The following is a 21,910-nucleotide window of genomic DNA, read 5'->3' as shown; positions in this document are numbered from 1 at the left end:
TCATAAGTAGGCAGCTGTAAATTTTTCACAAAATATACAATCTTCCCAGTTAGGAGATTATCTTAGATGCAAGACTGTTTCTCAGTTTTGTTTTTTTTTCTAATTCTTTAGAAGGTCCAGAAAAGATTGAAGGAGAAGGAAGAAAGAATAGCTGCTAGCAGTGAGCAGACATATTTTAACTGTTTTCCCAGTTAAAATACTTCTCTTGCTCCAATTTAAAAAAATAACTGATGGTTTCCCATTTTTCATGGTTCTTTATAAATATTTGTTGATTTAATAGTGATATTTTAGATTCTCCTTATTATATTTTCCTTTCCTTGTAAAAGCACCCCTGTGAAAGTCAGGTTTAGTATCTTTGTATGTATCATGGTCTTCCATTGCAAATAAAGAGTAACTTGTCTGCGACACAACGATGTTAGAATAAATGGAAATTGAACTCTTCATGATAGCTAATGACTAATTAATGTATATTTAGAGCATATGCGATCTGATAAGCCTATAATATCCATATAAATCACTCAGCTGCTCCACTATCAGTTTTCAGCAGGGATTTAAGTTGATGGCTTTGTAAAATAAAAAATGTACAAAAATATTATAAATCACTACTATAAACAGAAATGACTTGCTTGGTAATATGAAAATTGATCACCTATTTTTTTATCTCATTTAAAATAATATTCTCAACTACATTAAGTCATAATTAGTTATATAAACATTTTGACCACTTAAGTAAGCTTTATGTTCACTTAATATATGAGTAAGCAGACTGTTATGCTAATTTGTTTTATTTTCTATCTGTGTCTTAAAATAGGTAGAGTTAGCTGGTAAGTTCAGTGATAAAAGCTTGAATTATGCTCTTATTTTATTTGCCAAGATCCCACACTTGCCTGAGTATTTAAGTGTAACATAAGTATCAGTAGAATTAGTAAACCATTCCTGTGGTAATACTTTATTTTCAATCCTTTTTAATAAACTCAGTGCCCAATATTTTGCAGAGGAAGCATGCTAAACATGAGCAGCATCTTCTATCTTATACATTTGTCAGAAAGTATCAAATGTTAAATAATGTGGTAAGCAGAATAACGCACCCTACCCCCACCCCCACCAATATCCATGCCCTAATCCTTGGAACCTGTGAATATGTTATTTTGCATGGCAAAGGGGATTTTGCAGATGTATCAGTTTAAGGACTCTGAGATGGGGAGATTGTCCTGTATTATCCAGATGGGTCCAGTCTAATCACATGAGTCCTTAAAAGTGGAAAATCTTTCTCAGCTGTGGTCAGAGAGAAAGAAATGACGTTGGAAGAAGAGTGAGAGAGGTGCAAGTGGCTAGCTTTGAAGAAAGAGGAAGGGGCCACGAGCAAAGGAATGTGGGTGAACTCTAGAAGCTGGAAAAGGCAAGGAAGCATATTCTTCCTTTGACCTCCGGAAAGGAATACAGCCCTGTTGCCATCTTGATTTTTAGCCTAGTGAGATCCATGCCTTACTTTTGACCTACATAACGGTAAGATAATGAATTTGTGTTGTTTTAAGCTGCAAATTTTGTGATAATTTGTTACAGCAGTAATAAAAAAACCAATACAGGGCTTCCCTCGTGGCGCAGTGGTTGAGAATCTGCCTGCTAATGCAGGGGACACGGGTTCGAGCCCTGGTCTGGGAAGATCCCACATGCCGTAGAACAGCTAGGCCCGTGAGCCACAATTACTGAGCCTGCGCATCTGGAGCCTGTGCTCCACAACAAGAGAGGCCGCGATAGTGAGAAGCCCGCGCACCGCCATGAGTGGCCCCCACTTGTCACAACTAGAGAAAGCCCTCGCACAGAAACGAAGACCCAACACAGCCATAAATAAATAAATAAATACAATTTAAAAAAAAAAAACCAATACAGAGAGAGATAATCCATATTTATAGATTGGAAGGCTCAATACTTTAAAGACGTCACTTCCCCTTCAGTTGATTTAAAGATTTGTGCACTCACAGTCAGAATCCCAAAAAGTTCATTGTTGTCATTGTGTTTTTGTAGAACTTGACAAGCTGATTCTAAATACACAGAGAAGTATGAAGGGCCAAAAATAAAAATAGCAAAGGTGATATTAAAGAACAGTGGACTTGTATTACCAGATATTAGAACTTGTTATAAAATAACAGTATTAAGACAATGTGATATCTGCATAAAGTCAGACAAACCAGTGGAACAGTATTGAGAGTTCTTAAACAGACCTACATAGGTGTGATCACTTGATTTATAACAAAGAAGACATTGCATTGCAGATGCAAAGAGGTGGTCTTTTCAGTAAGTGGTACTAAATTAATTAGTATTCATATGGTGAAAACATGCATCATTATTCCCACCCCATTATAATACATGGAAAGTAATTTAGGTAGATTATAAATCTAATAAATTTGAACGGTAAACAATAAAATGTCTAGAAAATAATATAGGAGATATTTTAATGCCTTTGAGGTGGCAAAGAGTTCTTAAACAGGACACAGAGAGCACTAAGCATAAAGAAAAGTTTTAAGTTGGACTTAAGTAACATTAAGAATTCTTTTTATCAAGAGATACCATTAAGAAAGTGAAAAGAGGGACTTCCCTGACTGTCCAGTGGTTAAGACGCCACGCTTCTGATACAGGGGGCACGGGTTTGATCTCTGGTTGGGGAACTAGGTAGGATTCCCCATGCCACACGGCATGGCCCCAAAAAAAAAAAAAAAAAGTGAAAATATAAGAATATATTTGCTATACCTGTATCCAACAAAAGACTTGTATATAGGGCATACAAAGAGCAAAAATCAATGAAAAAAAGGCAGAAGCTCAATATCAAAGTGTACAAAAAACTTGAACAGGTGCTTCACAAACAAGAATATCCAAATAGCTAATAATTATGAAAGGGGGCTAACTTCTTTAGTCATAATGGAAATACATTTTAAAATCACACTTGGAGTACCATTAGACATCCACTAGAATGGTTAGCTTTGAAGTGATATGAAGCATTGTTGAGGATAACAAGCAACTGGAACTCTTACACATTGCCAGTAGGAATAGAAATTCTTACAAGTATTTTGGAAATTGTTTAGCTGTTTTTATGTATACTCCATGACTCATCAAATCTACCCCATGTATGTACCCTACAGAAACTTGTATATCTGAGCGCCAAAAAACATAGAATAAGCTCTTTTATTTATTTATTTGTTTATTTATTTATTTATTTATGGCTGCATTGGATCTTAGTTTCTGTGCGAGGACTTTCTCTAGTTGCAGCGAGCGGGGGCCACTCTTCATCGTGGTGCGCGGGCCCCTCACTATCGTGGCCTCTCTTGTTGCGGAGCACAAGCTCCAGACGCGCAGGCTCAGTAGTTGTGGCTCACGGGCCCAGCCGCTCCGCGGCATGTGGGATCCTCCCAGACCAGGGCTCGAACCCGTGTCCCCTGCATTGGCAGGCGGATTCTCAACCACTGCAGCACCAGGGAAGCCCAGAATAAGTTCTTATAATCACTTTTTGTTACAGCCCCAAACAGAAAATGACCCAAGTACCTATCAACAATAAATACATAAACAGAAATGGTGGCACATGCATACATATGGTTTACTTTAAAGCAATAAAAATAAATATACTAGTGCTACACACAACCACATGGATGAATCTTACATAATTTTGAGTGGAAAATACTGGGCCAGAAAATTCAAAAGCAGACAAAACCAATCCATGGTGGTAGAATTTAGTATAGTGAACACATCAAAGGGGTACAGTGGTGTCTGGGAAAGAACTCAAAGTGGAACTTTGGGGGAGGTAGCAATGTTCTGTTTCTTGACTAGATGAAGGTTACATAGGTGTGTTTACTTTGTGAAAAGTCACTAAACTGTACACTTAAGATTTGTTCACTTTTATCACTTTGCTGTACATGTGAAACTAACACAATATTGTAAATCAACTATACTTCAATTAAAAAATCTTTTAAAAATATTGTTCACTTTTAAGCATGTATATTATATTTCGTTTTTATTAAGTTTGCTTACAAAAAACCAGTTACCTGTGCTTCCCTCGTGGCGCAGTGGTTAAGAATCCACCTGCCAACGCAGGAGACCCGGGTTTGAGCCCTGGTCCAGGAAGATCCCACATGCCGCGGAGCCACTAAGCCTGTGCGCCACAACTACTGAGCCTGTGCTCTAGAGCCCGCGAGTGACAACTACTGAGCCCATGTGCCACAACTACTGAAACCTGCATGCCCTAGAGCCCGTGCTCTGCAACAAGAGAAGCCACCACAATGAGAAGCCTGTGCACCGCAACCAAGAGTAGACCCCGCTCACCACAACTAGAGAAAGCCCGCGCGCAGCAACGAAGACCCAACACAGCCAAAAATAAATTAAAATAAAAAAAACAAAACCCAAAGCCCAAGTATTCATCAGTAGGAGAAAGGATAAAATGGTATTTTCAAACTGTGGACTATTACTCAGCAATAAAAAAGAATGAACTACTGATACGTGGATGAATCTTATAAACCTAATTTGTGTACTGTTAAGTAAATTGTACCTCAAAATGTAAACAAAACTATAAACAGGCATGCTGATGTATTTACAGGGAGCTGTACTAATAGCTATAATTTACTTTGAAATGCATGCAAAAATTAAGATGATGAATTGAGGGATGAATAGATTAAGTATAATAAAAATGTAAATGTTAGACTTAGGTAATGGGTATGAGGTGTTCAGTGTAAAATTCTTTCAACTTTTCTGTAGTTTTGAAAGTTTTCATGTTAAATGTTGGGGGAAAAATCATATCTTTTGTGATGATATTTAGAGAAGGCAAATAAATTGAGGAGAAAATGAGCCTTAAAAAAACATATTTAGCACTAGTGGCAATAATGTTTTTCTTAGAGTTGTTCAAATTGAAATGCCACCATTATCCTTCATTTTCTATATCCTTTTCATCTCCCCTTCACCTCTCTGCCCAGGTGCCATGGTATGCTCTTCAGATTTCAGAAAAGGAAGTAATATTCTCTATGTGAGATAATTAAGATATATAGTGTTAATGAAATATTCTGAAAAGTAGTTTCTTTCTTCCTTTCTTTCTCCTTTTCTTCCTTTCTTCCTTTCTCTGTCTCTCTCTCTCTGTGTCTCTTTCTTATCACGCAGAGATTTGGAAATTGCTTTCCATTGCAATGGTTTGTTTAAAAAGAAACAACAACACAAAAAACTTAAGTTTAAAGTTCAGATTTGCTTAAGTGGATCATTGATAATTCATCAATTGAAAGCTATTGCTGATTAAGATTCCCATCTAGAATATGGATCTCATACAGAGAATGTGAAATAGTCTATAGTCCAGTCATTGGCACCAAAGAAGTTTAATTTACCGCTTTTATCTCTAGGTATGTCACATAGTTCTGGGGTTAAGACCAGCTACTCCAGAAGAGGAAGGACAAATTATTAGGTAAGTTTGTAGATCCAATCTGTATATTTTTCATTAAATAGTTGAAATTTCTGACACCTGAAATATATTGTTACTGAGTAACAGCATGTCCCATTTTAATGTTATCATTACAGTAGCACTTTGTTTCTCCAAAATAGTTATATAATGAAATGTTTTTGTTAAACTAACTTCCTAACCAAGGGATTGGGTTAAGATATTTAAAGTGTACAATGTGATGACTTGATACATTGTATTCATTATGAAAGGATTCCACCCATTGAGTTAATTAACACACCATCATCATCAGCTCACATATTTATTTACCTTTTGAGGGTGAGAACATTTAAGTTCTGCTCTCTTAGCAGGTTTCATTTATATAATACATTGTTATCAACTATATCACATTGGATTTGAAGACCTTATATATCTTATAATGGAAATTTGTACCTTTTTACCGACCTCTATTTCTCCCAGCCCCTGGCAACCACTTTTCTCTTCAGTTTCTGAATTTGACTTTTTTTTTTTTTGATACCATGCAGTATTTGTCTTTCTTTGTCTGGCTTATTTCACTTAGCTTAATGCCCTCCAGCTTCATCCATGTTTTTGTAAATGACATGATTTCCTTCTCTTTTAAGGCTGAATAAAATTCCATTTTATATACATAAAAACACCACATTTTCTTTATCCATTCATCCGTTTTGGGACACTTAGATTGTTTCCATACCTTGGCTAGTGTGAATAATACTCCAATGAACTTGGGAATAGAGCTATCTCTTCAAGATAATGATTTCGTTTCCTTTGGATATATACCCGGGAGTGGGATTGCTGGATCATATGGTAGTTCCATTTATAATTTCCTGAGAAACCACACTGTTTTCCGTGATGGCTGTATCAGTTTACATTCCCACCAACAGTGTACAAGGGTTTCTTTTCTCTACATCCTTGCCAGCATTTGTTATCTCTTATCTTTTTTATAATAGCCATCCTAAAAGATGTGAGATGATATCTCATTGTGGTTTTGATATGTATTTCCCTCATTTTTAGTGATGTTGAGCACCTTTTCATGTAGCCATTGGCCATTTGTATGTTTTCTTTAGAAAAATGTCTATTCAGGTCCTTTGCCCATTTTTTTTTTCTTTGCCCATTTTTTTAATTGGATTGTTTTGGTGTTTTGCTAGTGAACTATATGAGTTCTTTGTATATTTTGGATATCAACCCCTTATCAAATATGTGGTTTGCAAATATTTGCTCCCATTTTATAGGTTGCCTTTTCATTTTGTTGATGGTTGCACTATTGGCACTCTATCACATATGCACATACGTGTTTACCTCTGAAGGAATTTGTAAATTTTTTACAAAAATGAGAATATTCTGAAATATAGTTTTACTTTCTGCTTACATTTCCACTGCAGATAATATAAAATGACACTTTTATTTATCAATAAAAGCCTCTTATAATTTAATTGATTGGCTAATAGGTCCTATTCATTCCCTAATTTTATCTCTATTTTTCTTTAACGTAAGTATATTGGAACAATTTAGTCATAAAGTCTATAAGCCTTTGATTAGGGATTTACTTAGGCAGAATTACTAGAAGTCATATACGTGGGTTAATGAGCCTGTATATTTTTATAGTTATAATTCAATTTTTAATACCTTAAGTATCTTTCATTGCTTTAGGATTACTATTATACTACATGTTTATATAGAAAGTTTTAGAAATATGACTGAATCTCTACTAAACTTTGCTTTTAGAATAAAGTCTCAACATATAGTTTGTCACTTGACTTTTTCCTGAAGTAGTGTGTATACCAATTTTTTAGTAGTTTCTTTTGGCTTTGGACTAATGGATAAAAGAGATTTTACTGAAACAGAGTTGTTGGGAACACCAGAGAACAAGATTACATAGTCAAATTTAAATAGGCAGTGCCAATTGAGATTTAGGTTAGTTGAAGTAGTAAATATATTCTGCAACTTTTTAAAATGGATTTTTAAAAATGGTTACTTCTTAAAGAAGGTTAGGCAAAATCCATTTTTTAAAATGTTGTTTTCATAAAAACTGTAGTCTCGTGTAGTCTTTTTCACTTTCATACTCAGAAGACTTCTTCTTATTTACAGTTTACAGATGTTGACAGTGTTGCTTGATTTTCTCTAATGTTTAACTCTCGTAAAATAAAAATTAAAAATACATTGAAGTGTACAAATGAGATAGTGTAAGGAAATACTAAAAGGTTTTTATGTAGCTGCAGTAACTTTTTTTTCTGACAGCACTGCAATATAATTTCATGTTATACTAATATCTTCTTAAGTCATTATGACTTAGCATAGATATTAAGAATGCTGTGTAAACTGTATATATATTTCTTGGCTTAATTATTTTGCAAATGTTCATAGTAACCCTATTTAAAAGTATAATGTTGAGATAATCTTATATTTTTATAAAACTTTGTTCTTTGCAAAATACTTCCACTTGGATTATTTCTTCTAGTCCTCAGAATAACTGCATGAAATTAATTTCATCATCCCATTTTGTAAAAGAGAAAACTGAGATTCACAAAAGTTGAGGAACTTACCTAAAATTACATGGAGGTGGCAGAATCAAGTCTAGGACTTTTTTCATTAAAAACACAACTACTGCTTTCCGTATTTCTTATTTTTCAATAAATCTGAATTTTAAATCCTAGATTCCAAATTTTTTATTTCATTTGGATTTCTGAGTTTTGTTTTATTTTGCCTCCACTTTTCACTTCAAAAATTCATTTTACTGTGATGGTTTTTGATGGATGAGTCAGGGAATCACCCTTCTAGTTGCTAGACGGGATGCTACCTGATTCATGAATCATTGAATAAACTGAATTAGATCTTCAAAAAAAATTTTTTTTTTAATAAAAAGTAAAGGATGAGGGACTTCCTTGGTGGTCCAGTGGGTAGGACTCCACGCTCCCAATGCAGGGGGCCCGGATTCAATCCCTGATTGGGGAAATAGATCCTGCACGCATGCCGAAACTAAAGAGTTCACATGCCACAACTAAGAGCCGCATGCCGCAGCTAAGAAGTCCACCTGCTACAACTAAAGATCCCACGTGCTGCAACTAAGACCCAGCACAGCTAAAATAAATAATAAATAAATAAATAAATAAATAAAGGATGAGTCAGGTTGGTACATAGGCAATGAAGTGAAAGAAATATTTGTCTCAAAGAAAAAAAAAGAAAAAAATATTTGTTGCTAACTTAAAGAATCAGTACTTTGTTTAAAAATCAGTATCATGGACTTCCCTGGTGGCGCAGTGGTTAAGAATCCACCTGCCAATGCAGGGGACACAGGTTTGATCCCTGGTCTGGGAAGATCCCACGTGCTGCAGAGCACCTAAGCCCATGTGCCACAACTACTGAGCCTGCGCTCTAGAACCCGTGTGCCACAACTACTGAGCCTGCGCGCCTAGAGCCCCTGCTCCGCAACAAGAGAAGCCACCACAATGAGAAGCCTACGTACCACACTGCAATGAAGAGCAGCCCCCGCTCGCTGCAACTAGAGAAAGCCCACGCGCAGCAATGAAGACCCAAAGCAGTCAAAAAATTAATTAATTTATTTTAAAAAAATCAGTAGCATGATTTCTGCAATGGCTGAGTGAAGATCTCAGCAAATTCTCTCCCCGAAAAGCAACTGGGCAAAATTGTCAACCAACCATTTTAGGACTCTGGGAACTGAACAGAGTTATTCAACAAATTGAGAAGCATTTATTCAAGAAAAACTACTAAACCTTGGTAAGAATAATGGGATTCTGTAGTATTTCTACCTGAGACTGTTCCCTTGCCCTCCCATCCAACAGATCTGCATGATAGTTTTACCAGGGCAGGCCAGAGAGGGCTGACTTGATTTGCAGTAGAGCAGGGCTGAGTGCCTGGCCAAGAGAATTGTAAAAAAAATGGGAGTGGGGGGTGGAATTAGAAGTTTGGGATTAACATATACACACTACTGTGTATAAAATAGATAAACAACAAGGGCCTGCTGTATAGGGAACTATATTCAATATCTTATAATAATCTATGATGGAAAAGAATCTGAAAGGAATATATATATATATCTGAATCACTTTGCTGTATACCTAAAACTAACACAACATTGTAAATTAACTATACTTCAATTTAAAAAAGAAAACAAAAAAAGAAAATAAGAATATAAACAATCTTATAAAAAAAATTGTAAGAAACAGTAGAGATCACATGGTGGCAAATGATCAGGGAACATCACTAGCTTGGGGTTGAGGTACTGGTTAAAGGAAGCAGCAGACTGACAGCCCAGTCAAAATTTTAACAAAGAGATCCAGAGAACAAGATAACCATAGTGAGTATTAATAAACTTCCCCATATTCTAAATGATTTGGAAAGCTGCTAGTATATACAAGACTACATGCAAGCTCAGAAGACACCAAAGCGAGCCTTAGCTGTCTATTCATTCCTGGTTTAATGGGAATCCTTGCACATGCAGAAAGTAAAAGCCTTCCCTTGCACAGAGAAGGTTTGTAACCTTTCTGAACTTTGCATGTGTTTCTCAAATGGTGAACACAGATCCATCAGGGAAGAGGTGCAAGTGGCTCCAGATGTTTAAGCACAGCCTCTCACTAGTCATTGGCTGGCAAGTAAGTTATGCTCTTCCCAAGAAATCCAGGCTTAAAAATAAATATAAGAAATAATAATAAAGAAAACTGGGACTTCCCTGGTGGTCCAGTGGTTAAGAATCTGCCTTCCAATGCAGGGGACGTGGGTTTGATCCCTGGTCGGGGAACTAAGATCCCACGTGCCGCGGGGCAACTAAGCCCGCGTGCCACAGCTACGGAGCACACGGGCCACAACTAGAGAGCCCAGGCACCACAACTAGAGAGTCCATACATTCTGGAGCCCATGCACCACAACTAGAGAGAAGCCCACGTGCCGCAACGAGGAGCCCGTGTGCCACAGCAGAGGATCCCGCATGCCTAAACGAAGATCCTGCATGCCACAACTAATACCCGATGCAGCCAAAAATAAAATAAATAAATATTTTAAAATAATAATAAAGAAAACTGAGCAGCCTTATACTTGCAGAAGAGACAGACTCTACAGAATTAGTTCAGGAAGTCACGAGGAAGAACACACGTGGGGGCGGTCAGAATCCAGAGTTGCTGAAATATATTATCAAATATGTCTGGTTTTCAATAATAAAAAATTACAAGACATTCAGCAGAATAGGAAAATATGACCCGTATAAGGAGGGAAAACTAGTTGATAGAAACTGTCTCTGAGGTGGCCACTGATGTTAGACTTAATACGCAGACTTCAAAGCAGTATTTGAATATAAGTGTTTTCAAAGAACTAAAGTAAGCTTTGTTTAAAGAATTAAAGTATCATGACAATGACTGCTCAAATACATAATATCAGTAAAGAGACAGAAATTTTTTTTTTAATTTTTTTTTTAATTTTTTTTTTTAATTTTATTTATTTATTATTTATTTTTGGCTGTGTTGGGTCTTCGTTTCTGTGCGAGGGCTTTCTCTAGTTGCGGCAAGCGGGGGCCACTCTTCATCGCGATGCGCGGGCCTCTCACTATCGCGGCCTCTCTTGTTGCGGAGCACAGGCTCCAGACGCGCAGACTCAGTAGTTGTGGCTCACGGGCCTAGTTGCTCTGCGGCATGTGGGATCTTCCCAGACCAGGGCTCGAACCCGTGTCCCCTGCATTAGCAGGCAGATTCTCGACCACTGCGCCACCAGGGAAGCCCAAGAGACAGAAATTTTAAAAGAGAAGCCAATAGAAATTCCGGAGTTGAAAAGTACAGTAAGTGAAACAAAAATTCACAACAGATTTGAACCGACAGAGAAGTAACCAGCAAAATATAACATAGACCAATAGAGATTTTTCCAATATGAAGGACAGAAACAAAAGAATAAATAAAAGTGAACAGCACTTCAGGGACATATGGAATGCCAGAAATAAGTATACCAACATAAACATAATGGAAGTTCCAGAAGGAAAGGAGAGAGAGAGAAAAGAGCAAAGAAAAATATTTGACAAATTAATGGCTGAACCTTCCAAAATGTGTTGAAAATCAGTAATTCAGGAATTCCAGTGAACTGCAAGTAAGTGAAACATAAAGAGATTCATATCTAGACACATGGTCAAACTGTTCAAAGCTATAGGCAAAGAGAAGATCTCAAAAGCAGGAAGAGAAGAATGACTTCTTTTGTAGACGGCAACCCCAATACAGTCAACAGCTGACGTTCTTAAAAGATGGAGGTCAGTAGCCAGTGGGATGGCATTTAAAATGCTAAAAGGGGAAAAACTGTCAATCCAGAATTCTTTATCCAGCAGAACTATCTTTCAGAAATGAAGGTAAATATAAATACTGAATTTGTTGCTAGTAAACATGTCCTAAGATAAATGCTAAAGAAACTTCTTCAGGCTGAAAGGAAGTGACACCAGACAGTAATTTGTCTCCACCCAAAGAAATATAGAGCACCAGTAAACATAATTACATAGTTAATAAAAGACAGTATAAATATATATTTTCTGTTTCTTTTTACTAATTTAAAATTAATGAGATAGTGATTTAAAAATTGTGTTTTTGTAACATAGAGAATGTGTGACAATAATAATACAAAAAGAGTAGGAGGCAGAGCTATATTTGAGTAAGGTTTCTATATATCACTGCAATAATTTAGAGTTAATCTGAAGTAGAATATGTTAAGATCCATATTGTAACTCTAGAGCAGCCACTAAGAAAATAATCCCAAAATATGGTTTCTTAAAAATAATTAAAGTGATATACTAGAAAATATCTATTTAATGCAAAAAAGGAAGTAAAGGAGGAATAGAGGAACAAATAAAAATACTTGAAATAAATAGAAAACAAATAACTAAATAGTAGGCATAAATCCAAACCAATAATTACCTTAAATAATAATGAATTAAACACTCTAATCAAAAGCTAAAGATAGACTGAATCTTTTTAAATCCAACTACAGACAGTCCCTGAGTTATGATTTTTTGACTTTATCATGGTTCAAAAGCAATAACACATTTAGTAGAAACCATATTTTGAATTTTGATCTTTTTCTGAGCTACTGATATGTGGTACGATACTCTCTTGTAATGCTGGGCAGCAGCAGTGAGCTGCAGCTTCCAGTCAGCCACTTAATCACAAGGGTAAGCAACCAATACACTTACAACCATTCTGTACTAATACAACCATTGTGTTTTTCACTTCCAGTATAATATTCAATAAATTGCATGAGATATTCAACACTGTATTATAAAATGGATTTTGTGTTAGATGATTTTGCTCAACTGTAGGCTAATATAAGTGTTCTGAGCACGTTTAAGGTAGCCTAAGCTAATCAATCTATGATGTTCAGTAGATTTTGTGTATTAAACACATTTTCAACTTAAGATATTTTCAACTTATGATGAGTTTATCGTGCCATAACCCCATCATAAATTGTGGATGATCTGTACTTGAGATTTAAAGACACAAATAGATTGAAAATAAAAGGATGAAAAAGATATAACCATGCAGATAGTAATCATAAGAGCTGGAGTGGCTATACTGATATTAGAATTAAAATGGCTTTTATGCAAGAAAATGTTACTACAAACAGACATTTTATAATGATAAAAGTTTCAATTCATCAGGAAGATATAACAATTGTAAATACATATGCACCCACTAACAGAACACTCTACCCAGCAAACAGCAGAATACATATTCAAGTGCACATGGAATACAGTCTAGGACAGACTGTATTCTAGGCCATGGATTTTCATACTCTGGCCCTTTGGCTAACTTGGGAATGCTACCTGATTTTTATACAGCCTGCAAGCTAAAAATGTTATTTTACATTTTTAAATGTTTGAAAACCATCAAAAGGGGATTAATAATTTGGGACACTTTACAATTAAATGAAACTCTAATCTCAGGGTACACAAACAAAGTTTTATTGGAACACAACTATGCACATTCAAAGAAACCTTTGGGGAATGGAAATTTGTTAACCTGATAAAGATTTCTTGAAAAACCTACAACTGATATATCTAACGGTGGAACACTGAAGACTTTTCCCATAAGATCAGGACAAAGGCAAGGATGCTTGCTCTTACCACGTCTATCAACTTTGTATTAGAGGTTCTAGCCAGTGAAATCAGGTAAGATTAAATAAATAAATTTTTAAAAGTCATCCAGATTATAAAGGAAGAAGTAAAACTGTTTCTATTTGCAGACATAGATTCTAACTCTTAAAGAATCCACAGAATATCTATTAATCTAGAATTAATAATTAGTTCAACAAGGTTATAGGATACAAAATCAATATAAAAAGTCAATTGAATTGCTATTTACTAACACTGAATAATTTGAAAGTAAACTTAAAATTAAGACTCTAGTTCCTTTCTCAATAGAATCAAAATAAATAAAATCCTAGGAAACAAATTTAACGAAAGAAGTGTGAGACTTGTGCACTGAAAACTACAAAGCCAGGCTGAGAGAAATTAAAATCTTTGTAAATGAAGAGACTTTCCATGTTCATGTGTTTGAAAACTCAGTACTGTCAAGATAATTCTCCCAAACTGATTTATAGATTCAACATACCAATCAAAATCCTAGGTTTTTGGAGAAACTGACAAGCTATTCCTAATTTTCATATAGAAACACAAAGAACTCAGATTAGCCTAAACAACTTCAAAAAAGAACAGAATTGGAGAACTTCCTGAATTCAAACTTACTGTAAGGCTGCATTAATCAAGGTAGTGTGGTACTGGCACATGGACAGACACAGAGATCAATCAAACTGAACTGACAGTTTAGAAATAAACCTTTATATATTTGGTCAATTAATTTCCTACAAATTTGCCAACAAAATGTAATGGAGAAAGGGTTGTCTTTTCGACAAATTGTGTGGGAATAGTTGGATATTCACCTTGAAAAGATTTAGATCCTTACCTATACCATACAAAAAAAAATGTAGTCCAAATGGATCCCATAGACCTAAACATAAAAACTGAAACTATAACACTTCTGGAGAAAAAAAATAGAAAGTCTTTGTGATTTGGTGTTGCCAAGGATTTCTTAGATATAACACCAAAAGCACAATCCATAAATGAATTTGTTTTGATAAACTGGACATAGTCAAAATTAAAAACTTTCAAGGTTCAAGAGATACTATTAACACAGAGACTGGGAGAAAATATTTGCATATCATTTATTCGATAAAGGACTTGTTTCCAGGTTATATAAGTGAGTGTTACAACATTAGAAATTTTTAAATCCAAGTAAAATATGCAAAAGACTTGAATAGGCATTTCACTAAACATATATGAATGAATGGCTAGTACACCCATGCATTTTCAGGGAAGGCAAATTAAAAGCACAATGACAGCAGTGACTCAGTGAAACTGGTGTAGTAGGTAGCTCCAAGAGCCTGTCTCTCCACAGAAACAGTGAAAAATAAAGGAAAAACTGTCAAAACAAACTTTGTTAGAACTCTTAAAAAAAAAAAAAAGGCCAACTGAAAAGCAATAGGAAAACTCTGGCATTTATATTTGCCCTTATCTGGTTCATTGTCAGTCTTGAAGATGGCAACTCATGTTCCTGGTTTAGGCACCTGTGCTTGGTTTCACATGGAACAGAGCACACCATGTTCACAAAGATTTGTGTTTGTTTGTTCTAACTTGTCTGGGTTTATTTGAAGAACTGACACAAGGAGTTCATCTCTGGTATGCCTGAGAACTTAACCAGGCTGGAAAAGCAGTGGGCATTCCTCAAAAATATTGTAAAGCAAATGAACAAACCGTAACGACCTGGGGCAAAAGATTATAGTTGAGCCGTACAACAGAGTGCCAAAAGTCTAGGAGGAGAAGCTGGAGAGAGTTTCTTTGGAAAATTAGGGCATTTGAAAGCACACTTGTGTATACTAGCAAATTTAGAAAGCCTTGCACGAACTCGTGGCAAGATGCATGCTCAGAATAGACCTGAGAATACCCCTATGTTTTCACCTCTGGCTAATCTCTAGACTGAGGGCATGTATAAAATGAAGGCTAAGGCAGCTGTAAAGAGCCTGGATAAGCATTGAAGAATTCCCCAGCACAGAGCTATTCTGTAAAGACAGGAGTGGTTTTTGTTTCCTCCTCATCTTCTTCCTGTGCCCACCCTGCCCTCCTCCATCCCCTCCTCCCTATTCTTCCTCTCCTCCTCCCTTTTTTTCTTCCCCCTACTATTCCTTTTCTCTCCCTCTCCCCTCGCTCCTGCCATTCAAGGAAATCTCTGTCAAAACACCAGCTGAACACGAGTGAAGTGAAGAGAGACTTCAGAGACCACACATAACAGACTTTACAAAAAATAGTTTAGGAATGTCACTGAACAAACACTATAGCAAGCAACAAAAACCAGCAGAGGCAGGGGGAGGATCAGATTTCCAGAGTTGCCACATTATAATTTTCAAAAGGTCTAGTTTTCAACAAAAATTATGAACCATGCAGCAAAACAAGAAAGTCCATTGCCCATTCATAGAAGAAGTTAACAGAAACTGTCTCTAAGGAAGCACAGACATTGGACTTAGTAGACAAAGATTTTAATCAACTATCTTAAATATGTTCAGAAAGCTGCTGGAAACCATGAACAAAGAGGTTAAAATAACCAGGAGAATAATGTATGGACAAACAGATAATATCAGTAAAGAGAAAGAAAGTATAAAAAGGAACCAAGCACAAATTCTGGAGCTGAAAAGCACAATAAGGAAAATGAAAAATTCAGTAGAGAGGTTCACCACCAGATTTGAGTAGATAGAAGAAAGAGTCAGCAAATTTAAAGGTAGTTCAATTGAACTACCCCAGACTGAGGGGTAGAAAGGAAAAAGAATGAAGGAAGATGAACAGAGCCTAGGAGACTTGTGAAATAGCAGCAAGCATTCACATGATGGAAACCCCAGAAGGAGAGGAGAGAGAGGAAGTGACAGAATATTTGAAGAAAAAACTTACCAAATTTGATAAAAGACAAGAACCTAAACATTCAAAAAGCTCATTGAACAGCAGGGTTAAACTCTAAGAGATCCACATCAAGACACATTATCATCAAGTTGTCAGAAGCCAGGGACAGAATTTTGAAAGCAGCAAGAGGGAAGCTACTTATCACATACAATGGATCCTCAATAAGATTTAAAGTGCTGAAAGAAAAAACAAAAAACAAGAATTCTATATCCTGCAAAAATATTTCTTCAAGAATGATTTGGATTTTGAAATTAATTCTTATACATGACCCCCAAAGCATAAGCAACCAAAGAAAAAAATGGATAAATTTGGCTTCATCAAAATTTAAAAACTTTTCATCAAAGGGCATTGTCAAGAAAGTGAAAAGAAAGCCTACAGAATGAGACATAATATTTGTAAATCATAGATCTGACAAGGGTCAAGTAAGTAGAATATATAAAGAACTCCTACAGCTCACCAACCAAAAGATAACTCAATTTTAAAATGGGCAAGGGACTTGAATACACATTTCTTCAGAGATGATATACAAGTGGTTATCCAGCAGTTGAAAAGGTGCTCAAAAACATGAGTCATTAAGGAAATTTTGCAATTCAAAACCACATGAAATTCCACTTTGCACCCTAGGATATTTTTAATTTTTAAAATGGAAAATAAATTTTGTGATGATGTGGAGAATTTGGGATCCTCATTGCACCACTGGTAGAATTGTAAAATGGTGTAGCTGCTTTAGAAAACAAGTTGGTACTTCTTCAACATGGAATTACCACATAATCCAGCAATTCCACTTCTAGGTATATACTTAAAACAATTGAAAATAGACACTCAAATACTTGTACCCAAATGTTTATATCAGCACTATTCACAATAGCCATAAGGTGGAAACAGCCCAAACATCAACCAGTAGATGAATGAATAAACAAAATGTATATCTATGCCATGAAATATTAGCCATAAAAAGGAGTGATGTACTGATACATGCTACATCATGGATGAACCTCACAAATGAAGAAGCCAGACACAATAGGTCACATATTACATGATTCCATTTATATCAGTGGTCCCCAACCTTTTTGGCACGAGGGGCTGGTTTCGTGGAAGACAATTTTTCCACAGACTCGGGGGTGTGGGGTGAGGGGGAAATGGTTCAGGCAGTAATGTGAGTGATGGTTCAGACGGTAATGCGAGCAATGGGGAGCGATGGGGAGCGGCAGATGAAGCATTGCTTGCTTACCCGCCACTCACCTCCTGCTGTGCGGCCGGTTCCTAACAGGCCACAGACCAATACTGGTCCACGGCCTGGGTGTTGGGGCCTCCTGATTTATATGAAATATCCAGAATAGGTAAATCTATTGGTACAGAAAGCAGATTGGTGATTGTCAAGGGCTGGGGGAAGGGAGTAATAGAAAATAACTGCTTAGTTGGGATGTATGAAAATGTTTTGGAGAAGTTCACATAGCATAAAATTAACAATTGTAGCACTGTTGGTCGGATACAGCCGCTATGAAGAACAGTATGGAGGTTCCTTAAAAAACTAAAAATAGAACTACCATATGACCTAGCAATCCCACTACTGGGCATATACCCTGAGAAAACCATAGTTCAAAAAGAGTCATGTACCACAATGTTCATTGCAGCACTATTTACAATAGCCAGGACGTGGAAGCAGCCTAAGTGTCCATTGACAGATGAATGGATAAAGAAGATGTGGCACATATATACAATGGAATATTACTCAGCCATAAAAAGAAATGAAATTGAGTTATTTGTAGTGAGGTGGATGGACCTAGAGACTGTCATACAGAGTGAAGTAAGTCAGAAGAGAAAAACAAATACCATATGCTAACATATATGGAATCTAAAAAAAAAAAAAAAAAGGTTCTGAAGAACCTAGGGGCAGGACAGGAATAAAGATGCAAACTTAGAGAATGGACTTGAGGACATGGGGAGGGAGTAGGGTAAGCTGGGACGAAGTGAGAGAGTGGCATGGACATATGTATACTACCAAATGTAAAATAGATAGCTAGTAGGAAGCAGCCAAATGTCACAGGGAGATCAGCTCCATGCTTTGTGTCCACCTAGAGGGATGGGATAGGGAGGGTGGGAGGGAGAAGCAAGAGGGAGGAGAAATGGGGATAAATGTATATGTATAGCTGATTCACTTTGTTATACAGTAGAAACTAACACACCATTGTAAAGCAATTATACTCCAATAAAGATGTTAAAAAAAAAACGATTGTAAAGTATACAATTCAGTGGCATTTAGTACATTTAAAATGTGCAACAGCCATCTTATGTTATATGAATTTCTCCTCAATAAGAATAGTGTTTTAAAAATCACAGTGCGGGGACTTCCCTGGTGGTCCAGTGGTAAAGAATCCACCTTACAATGCAGAGGACATGGGTTTGATCCCTGGTCAGGGAACCAACATCCCACATGCCATGGGGCAACTAAGCCCACACGCCACAATTACAGAGCCCACTCACCACAACTACAGAGCCCACGCATCTTGGAGCCTGCATGCCACAACTAGAGAAGAGAAAACCCACAGGCCACAACTAGAGAGAAGCCCGAGCACTGCAACAAAGATCCCACGTGCCATAACTAAGACCTGATGCAGCCAAAAATAAATAAAGGAAACCATAAACAAGACGAAAAGACAGCCCTCAGAATGGGAGAAAGTATTTGCAAATGAAGCAATAAACAAAGGATTAATCTCCAAAATATACAAACAGCTCATGGAGCTCAATATCAAAAAACAAACAACCCTATTAAAAAATGAGCAGAAGACCTAAATAGACATTTCACCAAAGAAGACATACAGATGACCAAGAGGCACATGAAAAGATTCTCAACATCACTAATTATTAGAGAAATGCAAATCAAAACTACAGTGAGGTATCACCTCACATTGGTCAGAATGGCCATCATCAAAAAATCTACAAACAATAAATGCTGGAGAGGGTGTGGAAAAAAGGGAACCCTTTTGCACTGTTGGTGGGAATGTAAACTGATTCAGCCACTATGGAGAACAGTATGGAGGTCCCTTAAAAAACTAAAAATAGAGCTACCATATGACCCAGCAATCCCACTACTGGGCATATACCCTGAGAAAACCATAATTCAAAAGGACACATGTACCCCAGTGTTCATTGTAGCACTGTTTACAATAGCCAGGACATGGAAACAACCTAAATGTCCAACGACAGATGAATGGATAAAGAAGTTGTGGTACATATATGCAATGGAATATTACTCAGCCAGAAAAAGGGATGAAATTGGGTCATTTGTAGAGATGTGGCTGGACCTAGAGTCTGTCATACAGAGTGAAGTAAGCCAGAAAGAGAAAAACAAATATCGTATATTCATGTATATATGTGGAATCTAGAAAAATGGTAGATGAACCTATTTGCAGGGCAGGAATAGAGACATAGACATAGAGAATGGACATGTGGACACAGCAGGGGAAGGGGAGGGTGGGACCAACTGGGAGATCAGGTTTGACATAAACACACTACCATGTGTAAAATAGATAGCTAGTGGGAACCTGCTGTATAGCACAGGGAGCTCAGCTTGGTGCTCTGTGATGACCTAGATGGGTAGGATGGGGGCATGGGAGGGAGGTCCAAGAGGGAGGGGATATAGATATACATATAGCTGATTCACCTCATTGTACAGCAGAAACTAACACATTGTAAAGCAATTATACTCCAATAAAAATAAATAAATAATAAATTAATCTTAAAAATAAAATCACAATGTGACACCACTTCACACCCATTAGGACATTTGTGATAGAAAAGACAGACAATAACTGATGGGGATGTTAAATGGTGCAGCCAATTTGGAAAACAGTTGGCCAGTTTCAAATTATCAGGTGTTAGATAAACAAAATATGGTGTATATATGTATATATATAATAATATACCTATGGAATATTATTCAGTAATAAAAAAGCACAAACTAGTGATATCTACTCCAACATAGATGAACCTCTAAAACATGCTAAGTAAAAGAGGCCAAATAGGGCTTCCCTGGTGGCGCAGTGGTTGAGAATCTGCCTGCCAATGCAGGGGACACGGGTTCGAGCCCTGGTCTGGGAAGATCCCACATACCGCAGAGCAACTAGGCCCGTGAGCCACAATTACTGAGCCTGCGCGTCTGGAGCCTGTGCTCCGCAACAAGAGAGGCCGCGATAGTGAGAGGCCTGTGCACCGCGATGAAGAGTGGTCCCCACTTGCCACAACTAGAGAAAGCCCTCGCACAGAAACGAAGACCCAACACAGCCATAAATAAATAAAAAATAAATAAATAAATAAAAATTAAAATAAAAAAGAGGCCAGATATAAAAGACCATGTGATAACATTCCATTTATTTAAGTTCCTTGTCCATTTAAAAATTGCAAAATGTTCATAAAAAGGAAATTTATAAGAAATAGAAAATAGACTAGTGGTGTCTTGTGGCTGAGGGCAGTAATTTGACTAAAAAATGACTAAAAATAGGCATAAAGTATCTTTTGGGGGTATCTGAAATGTTCTAAAATTGGATTGTGGTGATGGTTGCACGTGACTGTAAGTTTACCAAAATCATTGAGTTCTTTACTTAATTCAGGTAACTAGTATGTTATTAAATTATTCCTTAGTTAAGCTGTATTTGAAACATCAGTTGGAGGCTTAATAGTGGTGTTATGACTCCAGAAATTGGCTTATCAATGTTTCACTAATTTAAAATGTGGCCATCTCCCAAGTATATCTGTTTCATGTTTTTCCTTTGAAAAATTTCTGATGATAATTTGTAGGTGCGTGGTCATATGTTTTATACACCATTTTTTGTACTGAATTTCTTTTGTATGTACAGAGGATGGTTAGAACGAGAGAGCAGGTATGGTCTGCAACCTGGACACAATTGGTTTATCATCTCCATGCAGTGGTGGCAGCAGTGGAAAGAATATGTCAAATATGTGAGTAAGATTCCTGTATATCTACATTTTTCATAGGATTATTAACTCCATCAGACTTTGTGTGACTAGTGGCCAGTAATAAAATGCTCCAGATTTGAAGGGGAAAGAAATGAATACCTATATGATGCTACCAACTTGCTTTTCTAAAAAGCAAGTTCCAGAGCAAGTAATAGATTCATTAAGAAATCAGTTACTATACTCAGCATTTGGAGCACATTATGAAAACAAAAGTAGGAGACTATAATCTTCACTTGGGCAGTGGCTGCATAGCAAAATCACATAGAAAGCTTAAAAAAAAAAAAAGAAAGAAATGCCTATGCTCCACTCCAGACCAGATAAATCAGAAAGCATAGTTGAAGAAAAAGTTTGAATTAATTTAAATAAGTCATTTTTGTTTACTGAAAATTCTCTTTTGAAATCTAATTTAAATGGAATACATTTTGTTGGTATGGACTCAATATCAGAAAAGCTGTGAGAAGATCAATATTATCTTTAATAAATTGTTATGAAGTCTACAAACTGAAGTCCAA

The 21,910-nt window shown here is 36.5% G+C and overlaps 1 protein-coding gene across 2 annotated transcripts in view; it reads left to right on the top strand.

Annotated features, from left to right (window-relative positions):
- USP32 (ubiquitin specific peptidase 32) overlaps window positions 1–21,910 on the top strand; it is a 197,899-nt gene that overhangs the window by 128,897 nt on the left and 47,092 nt on the right. For both annotated transcript variants that reach the window (XM_007190263.2, XM_007190262.2), the window contains exons 11-12: window positions 5,370–5,431; window positions 21,278–21,380. In XM_007190263.2, the coding sequence (XP_007190325.2) occupies window positions 5,370–5,431; window positions 21,278–21,380 (165 nt within the window). The remainder of the gene's footprint in view (window positions 1–5,369; window positions 5,432–21,277; window positions 21,381–21,910) is intronic.

Source organism: Balaenoptera acutorostrata, chromosome 20 (genome assembly GCF_949987535.1).
Source record: "Balaenoptera acutorostrata chromosome 20, mBalAcu1.1, whole genome shotgun sequence".
Classification (NCBI taxonomy): Eukaryota; Metazoa; Chordata; class Mammalia; order Artiodactyla; family Balaenopteridae; genus Balaenoptera; species Balaenoptera acutorostrata.
Note: the sequence above shows the minus strand (reverse complement) of the source record. Positions and strands in the feature narration are given on the sequence as shown.